This window comes from Octodon degus, unplaced genomic scaffold (assembly GCF_000260255.1).
Source record: "Octodon degus isolate 3935 unplaced genomic scaffold, OctDeg1.0 scaffold00009, whole genome shotgun sequence".
Lineage (NCBI taxonomy): Eukaryota > Metazoa > Chordata > Mammalia > Rodentia > Octodontidae > Octodon > Octodon degus.
The window spans coordinates 5,461,699-5,474,520 of NW_004524585.1; the positions used below are offsets into that span (position 1 = coordinate 5,461,699).

The 12,822-nt window shown below is 34.3% G+C and overlaps 1 protein-coding gene across 3 annotated transcripts in view; it reads right to left on the reverse strand.

Moving 5' to 3' along the window:
- The window catches only part of Kcnt2 (potassium sodium-activated channel subfamily T member 2), a 417,549-nt gene that overhangs the window by 38,859 nt on the left and 365,868 nt on the right, over positions 1–12,822 (reverse strand). For all 3 annotated transcript variants that reach the window (XM_023707734.1, XM_023707733.1, XM_004625302.2), the window contains one exon: positions 11,949–12,077. In XM_023707734.1, coding sequence (XP_023563502.1) covers positions 11,949–12,077 — 129 coding nt within the window. The remainder of the gene's footprint in view (positions 1–11,948; positions 12,078–12,822) is intronic.

Below are 12,822 nucleotides of genomic sequence, written 5' to 3' on the forward strand. Positions count from 1 at the left end.
TATATGGTTAAAAGAGTTAAATGTCAAAGTTACTGAAAAAATTGGCACAAATATAATTGTACAAAGATAGAGTCTATATAGGTTTAAGTGGAGTGGAAAAAACGATCCCTTGTTGAGATGGATGCCTGTGGTTGAATTCATTAAGTATTGAGCTACTGGAAAAACCATATTGTATAAATAATGAAAAAATAGACACAGTTTAGAAGCACCTAATTTCAACTTTTACATCTGCAGGTTAGAAGTAGTAAGTTGAAAATAATTGGAAATACAGAGAAGAATTGATTATCATGGAGATGCCATGGAAGAAGCCTTTTTCACGAGATGGAATGGATAATGACCATTATCAAATAGTTCTTACTATAATTCTCTTTTTCTTTCAAATAACTATGCACTGAAAATATGCTGGGAGATTTTTGTATAGATTATTGCCTTCAATGTTATACATGATATTGGTAAAAGTGAATTTTCTACATAGCAATATGTAATACTTAAAGTTTAGTACCTGAGTATCTATAACTCTTTAAGTCACCTTATTAAACATATATTTTAAATATAATATTATATATATATGTAAATGAAAATAAGTGAAATACATCAAGGTTTGACATTATTTGTCTTTACTTGTGCCACTAGCATTATTTTCAGCTGTCTTTCTTGTGAATTCAAATGATCTGTCTTCTTTCATTTTATAGAAGAGACAAATGTTACCTCTGAATGTAGGGCAATTCTTCTCTCCTTAAAATAATAAGTTACTGACATGCTATCATTAGAAAAATATTTTTATACATTTATAGACTTTATTTTGTGTTTTAAGACATTTCTTTACTCATTCAATAATTTCAGATTGACTGCAGTGTTTCAAGTCAATATGGATCAGATAGACCAACATTAAGGTCTAGCCCATCCAAGATTTTTGGTCTATAATGAAACTATGAGAAGATCTTCCAATATCAAATGATTCATTATGTCTAACATTCACTACAAAAAAGGACACATTTGCTTTCTCTCCAAAATTTTTAAGGTACATATGCTTAGGTTTATGGGTATCAAACATATTTGCATATGTATGTAAAGAATATATTTACACACATAAATAGCTTCAGTGTCTAAATTTAAATTATAAACTACCAAAATCAATACTGTACAATGATCAATATACCCATAAAAATAGTCAAGCGGATTACATAATTAAAATCAGGAAGGCACTGCCAATTCTATTATCTCCCCAGTATAAAATTCTTTTATCAATTTCCAACAAATAGGCAGCCTAACACAAAAGTTTCAACTTGAATTTATGTGTATATACATGATGTACAATCCTTGCATATTTGAATAGGCAAGGAGGGATCATTGTGCCATTTCCAGCACATTACATTTCAGACATGGGACCTAAGCATAATATTTTTTTTTCATATTTTAGGGAAGGATCTACAGGGTGCTCAAGTTCTCACTACTAGATTGGACTTGTAGTGATCCGCCTGTTTACAGCCTCCCAAGAGCCAGGATTACAGGCATGAGCCACCATGCTCAGTCTCAATTGCCATCTCAGCATGCCCCGGGGGCGGGGCCAGCATGGCAAGCCTCAGGATCAAACCTCCGGCCTCTGCCCCTGCTTGCAGGTCCTTTAATCCACTGAGCTATTTGGCTGGTCCCTAAATATAAGATTTTGCAAACTTGATGTAGTGGTTCTTACATAACTATAGCACCTCCCCTTCCATGACCCAAACATTTTACACACACACACAAATATATTCCTCTATCCTTTCTGGAGTTTGGGAATCAATGGATAAGGAGCCTTTAGAAAAAAAAATTTAATTGGAAAATGGACAAAATAACACAAGATAGTAAAGATGAATATTCATTTTCTTAAAGAATCTATCTAAAGTAGTAAGTATGCATTTCTTTATAGACAACTATCCACTTAGGAAACCCCAAGTAACTAAGATAAATGTAATAATATGTATACATAATATGTGTACTAATATATGTAATAATATGTGTACATATATATCAACTCCCCATGATGAATATAATCATTAAGAACTGCAAAATGTGATATTAAAAACAGGCAAAAATCAAGAGGTAGAAAAAAACTTCTATTTATTTCTTGCTTGGTACATTCCAGCTCCCACCTGACGAGCAGCTTTATGTAAAAGCTTAATTTCCTTCTTATGGCAGTGCCAAGGGCCACAGTGATCTGGCTGCTGGCAAGGGTGCAACGTGGGCAAAAATCCATCTTTATAGAATTAAATCAAATACATATAAATTGGATGCTTTTAAATTACCTCCTCTTAATCACTGTACCATTGACATGCTTATTAAATTAAAATAATGATAGTAAGAAATTCTTTATTGGCATTGGGAATAAGCATAATTAAAAATGGATACAGCTAGAAAATATTAGGAAAATAAATGTAAAGTAAGGACAGAAAATAATTCAAGCAAACAAATTTTATGAGATAAAGGATGAAAAGATCATCCATAAACTCTAACTAATATATAACAAAGGCATTCATCTAAACTAAGAATATTGACTTTATAAATTTAAGTGTATCAGCATAAATCACTGCCATTTGGGAGGCAGTGATTTGAACATAACTATATAATTTACTAATCATTGTTCTCTCTCTCTCTCTCTCTCTCTCTCTCTCTCTCTCTCTCTCTCTCAACATGTATTTGGTACAGGGTCTCACTAGGCAGCTCAGACTCCTAGGGATCCTCTTGTTTTCAGCTTCCCCAGCGCTGGGATTACAGGTGTGAGCCACCATGCCTGATCTCGGTGGCTGGCTCAGTGTGCCTGAGGGTGGGGCTAGCATGGCACGTGGTGCTGGGGATCAAATCCTGGTCCCAGCACTTGCCTAAGCAGGAGCTTAGTCCGCTGAGCTATCTTGCTAGCCCTTATTGTTACTCTCCTATAATCTTGGTTTGAGATTTGACACCATTGTTATTTTTTTTTCCTTTTCTTCAAAAATAAAATAAAGAATTTAAAAAACAAAACATGAAAGAGGAGTACTATTGCTCTCTGGACACTGACCCAGAATTACTTGCCTTTAATTCTGAAAACTTCGCCTCACATTTTTCCTTTTTTTAATTTGGGAAATGACAGCCTCCCCACTATTTGCTGTTCACTCTTCTACATGTTGAACATTGTCTAACTCCACACATTGCTGGTAACACAAGGAGGAAAGATTTAAACCTGTCACATCTTGTCATGAAGGCAGTGCTGACTAGGTAAATGATTTGTGCCCAGGTTCCAAATAGAAGCACTGATCATGAATAGTGAGGGCACAGAGGAGTTCAAAATACATTAAGAAGCCTGAAATAGTACACATTCAACACACAGTAAGGACTTTTCATCATGTGAGTGAAGCAACAAAAATGAGCATCGGTGTGGTAGTTCCATGCAACAAGTCCTCCTTCAAATTTAATCTTTGCAGTATCGTGTATCAGGAAAAATTGCTAATGTAGTTTTATTTTATTATATTAATATTTTAGAAACATCAATTGTTTCTTAAATTCAGTTTATGTTAGCTCTGAAATTTTCAAAGGTAGGTATATTTTGTTTATATAGCACAACCGTATCTATACAAATAATGAATTTAATAAATTAAATACCTAAAGCCTTGAATTTTAAACCTGCATTGTTTATTATTCTATATTTGTTAAAAGAATTTATGTTTCATGTGCTGATAACCTGTAAAAAACTCTGGATTGGGGGAACACATCAACATGATTTAAAGACGAATGATATCATTAATTTGCGATCATTTCTGTAAACATACTGACTTTCAAAGAAAGTTTGTATAAGCACGTCAGCATAATTTATTTCACTAATCTCTTTAAATATGAATACTAAATTCAATAATAATTATACTGTCCCTTTAGTAGCTTTAATTCCAATAATACATCATTTGAAGGAAGGGAGACAAACTGAAAGTACTTACTTGTGATGCTATTTCTCGAGACTGACATAAAAGAAAGGGAAAAAGAAACACACAGAACAGCATTTAAACAATGACCAAACACATGCAAGACCATCAGCAACCAGGACAAAGTGCGACACGACCCTCGCTGAGCCTTCTCATCTGGCATGGGTATTTGTTATTGAGATTGGAAGGTGGATAAGAGCTAGATTCAACGTTTACCAAAGACTGATTTTCAGGATGTGTTTTTTGAAATCCATCTTTCTAAGTTTGATAGAAAAAGTCATGATAGTAAAAAATAATGAAATAAGTGATAGTTTATGAAGCTACTACATTTATAAAAAATAATTCACATAGTTATCTACATTCAATCATTGTTAATGGTATTAATATCTAGTTTTAATACTGTGTTTACTGATTAATTAATGTTTTATATACTTATAATGAAAAAGACTCCAAATTAGCTACGTTTTTTTTTCAGTACCAGGGATCAAACTCAGGGTCCTGTGCTTGCCAGGTAGGCACTTATACCACTGAGCTCTCTCCCCAGCCCAAAACTTCAAATTAGGTTAACAGACAAAAATTAACTGAAGACAAATGATAAACATTAATTTGCAATTGTTTTCAGAAATGTCAATATACTAACTTGAAAACAAGGCTTCTATAAGCACTTTAACATAATTTATCTCATTAATTTTATTTCTAAAATTTGAATATTAAATTCAATAGTTAGCAGCAGTACTTTTAATTTGAGATATTATATTAAGATTGATGCTTTCATTTACATATAGATTAAGTTAAAAGAACTATTCTGAGTTTTCTTAGTGGTTACAACACCGAAAAATTGGTTATTTCCAATAAACCTATAACATTACAGTATCAAAGCATTGTAAAAATCATGCTAATTCCATAGTTCTAAGAAATAGTCTATTAATTTCAAAATGTGAATAAATAAAATGTTCAATGATGTTGGTATAATGTAACTAAAGTATAGCTCATCATCTAGAACTACTAAAAATATACAATAAAACTGAATATAACTATTTCTAAAAATATAAGAAATTCATAATAAACTTTTGATTTGGGACAAGTTGGAATGAAATAGCCCAGCACTCCCAATATAGTCTTATGGAATAATATCAGAGAATAGACAGCTAGAATTTTAGAAATTATTCTTTATCCTTATTAAAATAAGTTTTAAACTTATCAAAATAACTATTTTTGAAATTTTTTTAAAAGTATGTAGTTACTTAAATATAACTAAAATGCTACATTTTTGTATTTTTAGTAAGGGTCTACAGGGTCTCACCACATAGATCAGACTTGTAGTGATTCTCCTGTTTTTCAGCCTCCCAAGAGCTGAGATTACAGGCACGCACCACCACGCCCAGTCACATTCTCCGCCTCAGTGGGCCCCAGGGGCGGGGCCAGCATGGCACACCTAGGATCAAATCTCAGCCGCTGCATTTTCCTAAGCCGGTGCTTTAAACCTTCTTTTTATGGTCGAGAGTTAATGATGGAGAGATGGTAAAATCACTTACTCACTATGCGCAATTTTAAAAGGTACCAGATGTACTGATTACAAAGGTGACCAATAATCAGGATAACATATTCCATTATAAAAATGTTAGTAATTTAATATGCTTTAAAATAATTTCTTTTCCTCCCATAGTAAAATTTTCAAGGATTATAGCATATGTCAAATAAATGAAATTTTCTATACACTAGGAAATAGGAGGTAAATGAAGATTTATTTTTCTTATAAAAACCCAGAGGTATATGCATTTATTCAATCAAAATTTTTGTGTTTTTCAAAGGGTAAGTTTACATCCCATGCTATAGTGTAGATAATACCCCCAGTGTGGGCAGGGTGGGATTTTAGGATGAAAACCTTAATATTGCAGCAATAATGAGTATAAATGTTCTCTACAAATTGACTATGTAAATACAATTCCATAAAAACTCAGATTAAGTTAAGACCACATGAGTTTAGTCACCTTTTATTTTTAGATTTAAGAACCACAAGTAAAGATCTGCAGAAGTATATATAGTTCCTTTCATTTCCTACGAGGAACCTGAGTCCCTGTGCTTCCCATATTTTTTTTTCAAATCAAGAGAATCTAATGTTTGAGAATTTATTTATATAGAAACATATGGACAGTGGTAAAGTTCTAGCATGCTCATACGTGACTGCACATAAAAAGATCTCTCTGGCCCTGCTTTCCACGTGCTGATTTTCCAGCCACTGCAGGCACTCCCACTTTATTCTGTTTGCATTTGGGTGAATTTTCCTTTTGGTCTCTGTCCACTAGACCATACACATTAGGAATATAATTTCTTCTACTCTTAAATATCTTTAGAAGCTTTGATTGAGCACAGAAACTTACCTAATACCTTTCTTCTTGAATCAGGAGTGTATTTCTCTATTTTCTTTTTGCTTACAGTGGTAGTATTGCTGTTGACAAGTCCAGAGGCTAACTTTGAATATGACCTGTCTACACAGTCTGTGGCCTCATTTTCTGGAAGCCTTAAGGATCACCTCCATTCCTTCAATGTTCTGGAATTTTATGATGCTATGTCTTTATATGAGTCTATTTATTTATTTATGTATTGCCTTTTTGAGACAGGGTCTCTCTAAAGTAGTTCAGCCTGGCCTCGATTTCACTTTGTAGCTCAGGATGGTCTTGAGCTTGCAAGAATCCTCCTGTCTCAGCCTCCTGAGCTTGGATTAGAGGCATGAGCCACCACATCCAACTTTGTGTGAGTCTATGTTAATTCACTGTGGTATGAAATTTTATAGACTTGTGATGCTTCATTTTCAACAATTATGGCTGATATCTTCATGTACTCCACAAAGCCTCATTTATGAGAGACACAGCTTGTGGGAAGTGATTGAATTACAGAGTTGATAGGGGACCTGTTGTTAGGAGGTAGTTCTTAGGGGCATAGCCTGGAAGAAGGTTTAACCTCCCTTTCCAGCTCTGACCCTCATGTTTTTTCCTTCTTCTCCACCTGGACCTGAATGGCTTCCCATCTGCCATGCTGTCCTCGCTTGGAGCCAGCTGACTGTGGACTGAAATCTCTAGGAACAGTGGGCCAAAATAAGCCTCCCCTTTAAATTGTGGGGGTGGAATCGAGCAGGTAAGTTGGTCCAGTGAAAAGAATGTAACTAACACTGAAACTATGCTGAAGCCATTCTCGAATTGCAGTGATTGCTTCTTCAAGTATGTTTCATGTCCTCTTTCTGGAAAGGTTACGATTGAGATATTAGATCCTCAAAGTATGTTATATTTTACTGCTTTTCTATGTGTTAAGTTCTTGTTCTTTTTTTTTTTTTTTTTCTATATTTTAGGGAAGGGCCTACAGCGTGTTCAGGATCTCACTATTAGATTGAACTCATAGTGATCCACCTGTTCACAGCCTCCCAAGAGCTGGGATTACAGGCACACGCTACCACGCCCAGTCTCAATTGCCAGCTCAATGTGCCCGGGGGGCAGGGGCAGCGTGGCTGGCCCAGGATCAAACCCCCAACTCCGCTGACCCTGGTGCCTGCTTGCAAGCAACTTTAATCTGCTAAGCTAATTGGCTGGCCCTAAATTCTTGTTCTTAATCTGCAATTTTCTTATCTTTATATAAGAAGTTATCTTATTTTTTCTATTATATATTTAATATTAGGTTCTATTAACATTTTGTTAAAATACATTTTCCTGCTATTCTTTTCTTTTTCTTTTTTTTTTCTTTTTTTTTTTTTCTGGCTGGCTCAGAATGCCTTCAGGGCAGGTTTGGCTGGCTTGAGTTGTGGGGATCAAACCACAGCAACCTGAGGCTAACTGCTTTGTTGAAGCAGCCACTTAAAAAATTGAGCTAAGGGGCAGGCCCCCTTTCCTGCTATTCTTTCATTCTTGTCCTAAGACATTCAGTAATATGAAAATTCTATCTTATTATATACCAAACTAAACTATATATGGCACATTATATAATTCATCCATTCCAACTGTTACATCTGAGGTTTAGTCAACCTAACAGATTGATCAAACCACCACTCTAAATCGTCTTGAGATTATTCTGTTCATCCAGATAACTCTCACAAGGCCATTATCTATTAATCTTCATTTCCCCAACTGCTGTTTGCTTCCTATGATCACCAATTTACTGCTGATCTCTACATAGCTGCTTTTTATCAATTAAATCGTATAATGTGTGGTCTCTTGTGTCTTTCCTTTGGTATAATGGTTTTGAGGTTCATCCGAATTGCAGCACATATAAGCAGTGAATTACTATTGTAAATATCAGTCCTTTAGGACATTCACATTATTTTCTATCTGCTCACAAATTAAAGGTTATTAGGAAGCTTCTAATTTCAAGCCATTACTTGCAATGATATTAGTTAATTTAAATATATATGTGGAAAATATCTAGGTATGGATGTGACTGTGGATATGTTTTAAAATTTTCTTCTCCCTGGAAGTTATCTTTTTTACATGTTTTTTCCCTAATTCTTTATTGTTGTATCTGTATTTTTATATTAGAAGCTCTCCTGAGATAACAGGAAAATTTCAGTTGTCTTCATAATTAAAATAAGGAACTAATAAATTTAGAATTGTGAGAGAGATCTTTATTGTGGATTTATTACAGAGATTAGGAAATTAGAGGTTAGAGAATTTCTAGGAGCCCTAGAAATTCTTGTATTCATCTTTTAAAAAACATTGGAAAAAACAAATATTTTATAGGGTTAACTTACATGCTTTCATACATTGGACTGTATATTACATTGACTGGATCAGAAAGTTAGAGGTTTGAGCATTTTCACAATCTCCCATGTCTATTTTTAGACCACTTGGGCTTGGGCAGATTTTCTAGGGAAGACTGTTCCAATTTGCAGTGGAAGGATAAAATACACAGAATATATCTCTTCGCTCAGTTCTCAGAATTCAGTGATGTTGCATCTGTCAACTGTGTCATTGCCTGCCAGTCTGTACACAAACTCGGAATGAACTCTCAGCATTTAAAGTGGTAGCAGACAGCTATGGAGCTACGCAGGACAAAGGACATCTGACAGGTTCTTAAACAAAAGTGTATCCTGACTCCTCAGCTCTAATTCCAAAATGAAGTTTCCACCTCCTAAATTCTGGCATTTGTGGTTAATTCAAGTGACATAAAATTGGCATTGGAGTAGTGGTACGTTATTGGAATTTCAAAACTTGGGCTTACCTGATGTGTAAGGGATATGGGAGCACATCTGAGCTGGCCTGTTATGTTATTGACTCCATTTTGTTTTTACTCTATTTTTAAACAATCCGAATGAATAGAACGTTTCTAATTTCACATAAACCTCAGTATGTTTGCTGGCTTAAAATTTAGTTATTGTTCCCTTTCTCTTCTGTGTATACTTTTTTGTTGTCGTTGTTTTCAAACCTAAATATTTACCTCAGGAATTTTCAATGGTACTTTTGTATCTTGTAAGTCTAGGATTGATGGTCAATACTGTTCATCATTGCTATAATTCTCTTATATTTATCGCTTAACAAGTGAAGAAGAAGAACAAATATCTTATAGGGCACACTCACACAGTAGAAAATAGTTACTATATAAGTCAGTGTACTGTTATTTTTGTTTTAGTTGCCAGGAATATAAAATTAGAATTCAGGTGAAATTGTAGCAGTGAATGTTAAGTCTAGAATTACATGAATTTCCCTGGCTTTATATTTTGCTGGAGAAATGTTTGATGGTCCTATATTTTCACCTTTATTTGTGGCTTAGTTTTTTTAATAGTTAATATGTAAAGTTTTAAGAATATGCTTGTCAAATGATGAATCAAGTGCAGAAAAGACAAAGTATTATATGCAATATAGTTCCTTTTCAATTTCCTAGTCATTTTTTTAATAAGTTCAAGATTTGAAGATTTTTGAGCATTTTACTTGGGAGATCTTTCTCATGATAGGCAGAACACCAAAATGTTAATTTAAAGTTAAAGTTAAAGATTCTTCAATTACAAAGTAGATATTCAACTATCATTCTCCTGATGTCTATAGTACCTACAGGCACAACACAGTCTTTTAACAATAGTAAATGACTGTCCTGAATGTTGGTTGAATGAGGGCATAATTTACTATATTCAAATTCACTAAAACTAAATGTAAGAGTATAAGAAAAGTCTGCATGGAAATATTTGTCTTTATCATTGATAAATAAAAAGCACTTAATGTAAACTGAAGGTTTATGTCCCCAACCAAAAAAAAAAAAAATCATGTCTGTGATCCATGATGTCATGGTGTCTGGAGGTAAGGTTTATGGAGGGTCACTGGGTTAAGAGATCACTTTATAAAAAGACCCCTGCCTGGCTCCTCTGTCAGTGAAGATTCAGTAGTAGAACGACCTTTTAGGGATGAGCAGGCTTCACCAACACACAATTACCTGCACCCTTCATCTGTACTTCCAGCCCCAAGAACTATAGAAATTAAATTTCTGTTCTTTATAAGTCATTTAGTACATATAGTTTTATGATAGAAGTCCTAAACATCAAGATGATGTTTAATTGCTTAGTTGTAAAATCTTTTCTCTTCTCTTAACCTACAACCAAATAATGTTGGAGTCTAATAGTCTTAAAACTTAGGTATATCTGTCAAACTATCTTGTATATATATAATTATCAGGTATGACTCTGTGGTCAGTCACTTTTGATTTTCTCTGGCTGGGATAGCCCTTTGTGGTATAAACCTCATGAACCATATCCAAAGAAAAACTTGAACTCACCAAGAGAGATGACATGAAAACTCTACTTACCATCCCAGAAGCAAAAATGAAACCACCAAAAAAAATTTTTTTAATTAAATTATTTCCTCCTGACTACAATATCCACCTGTATAAATGTCAAACTATAAATTTTCATAAGGAAACCAAATCTACCTTATTATCTTTATATTTTTTATGAAACTCATTTTTTTGGTCAACCAAAATTTCTTTATTTTTTATTTTTATTTATTTATTATTATTTTGGGTGTGTGTGTGTGTGTGTGTGTGTGTGTGTATTTAGGACAGAGTCTACAGGGTCTACAGGTTCTCACTATGCAGATTGGACCCTTAGTGGTTCTCCTGTTTTCAGCCTCCCAAGTTCTGGGATTACAGGCATGTGCCACCACGCCCAGTCTCAATGGCTGTCTCAGCGCGTCCCGGGGTCGGGGATGGCACAGCACCCCGGGGATCGAACTCCGGTCGCTGCCCTCTGGCAAAGAAGGAGCTTTAGTGCACTGAGCTACCAGGCTGGCCACCAAAATATCTTTGTGCTTAATAATAAATGTGGTATCTAAAGAAGAAAAAAAAAAACTCAAAAAGATAAATTATCATATATATCAAATAGTAAGATCATTTATTTATCTAAAACTATTATTTCACAAAAGAAGCTAATTTCAAAGATGATGTCATGAGCTAAGGGGACAAAAATGATGTGAAACGCATGACATGAACAAAATCAAAACATGAATGTATGTGAACAGCAGCTACCACACGCTCTTCCATAGTCATCGGCTCTAATTTGCTCTTAAAATTATTGACAGTTCCTCTGGAAAGCTGGGCATTACTCTATCATTTTCTTCTTGGTTTAGAGGTTGAGAATTATTAATTTAATTATTAGTAATTCCTATTTGTTTTGTTTTCAACCACATGCATACAATTGATGAATAAATTAGAAGTCTCAGTTGCATTGAGAATTGTTCTTACGTGGCCGAATCTTAAGATTATTTAGAATTTATTTTTTGGTTGACAATAGTCTAAAAATGACTAAGACTAAATCTATAAAAAGCTTCCAGAGACCAGTGTCCCCTAATTCTACTATAGCCCTTTAACCAATAATAACTGTAAAATTCTGACATAGTTTAAAGGACAATTGAGAAGTTTTAAGTTTCTCAAAATTAATACTGTGCATTCATTAGATAGCACTATTTTCACTTTCTGTGGCATCTTTCAGAAATCAATTTCCAAATTTATCAGAGTAAATCCCCAAACATGACTACTTCAATACTTCCCTACCTCAGATGTAGTAAGTTTCTGAGATTCAGTTCTGTAGATTCCAATGGGAACATCTCCAGTAGAAGAACACAGTTTCTGATAAAGCCTGGCATAAGTTCGGATCCATAAGTCATCCTCAGTGATTTTCATCTGTAATTCACCAGAATTTTTGCATTATAAATATTTAAGAAATGAAAACAATGGACACTTTTCACTTCTTAAATGCAGAATTTACTAATATTTTGAAACTTCAAGAATAAGTGTTTATCCAGGTATTACTGCCTTTTGCCTCAAATTATACTGGGAGCTCACCAATATTTATATTCACCCCAATCATTAGACAATGGGACAATAGTAATCAACTGTAAGGCATTGTTCAAAAAATGGTGAAATTTAGAAATGTAATAACTGGATGCTGCTACTGGTGTTTAGTGGACTGTTTGCGAAGCATTAAAGGCCCTAAAAGACACTCTAATCCAAAAAAAGCATTCCCCAATAACACTCATATTGAAAGAAAGGTATAGTAGAATGAACACAGGTAACTTGAATTCACTGTTATTTATATAACTGTTAGCAAATCTTTTGATACACCTGGACATAGTGTATGCTCATATAAAACAAAGGGGTTGAGCTGGGCGTGGTGGGACATGCCTGGAGTGTCAGAAACATAGGGTGCTGAGTCCCTAAGGACACTTGACCTCAGGAGTTAAAGGTCACCTTGGGACACTCAGAAAAACAAAAAGCAGGTGGATCAACCTCTACAGGGAATGGTTGCCTGGGTATTATATCACCCTAAGCCAAATCTATCAGTCTCAAATTGCTGACTAAGAAAAAAGACTACTTGTTCTGAGATTTGTACAAAATAGCTATTTGCTATGAATATTGATTAAAATAG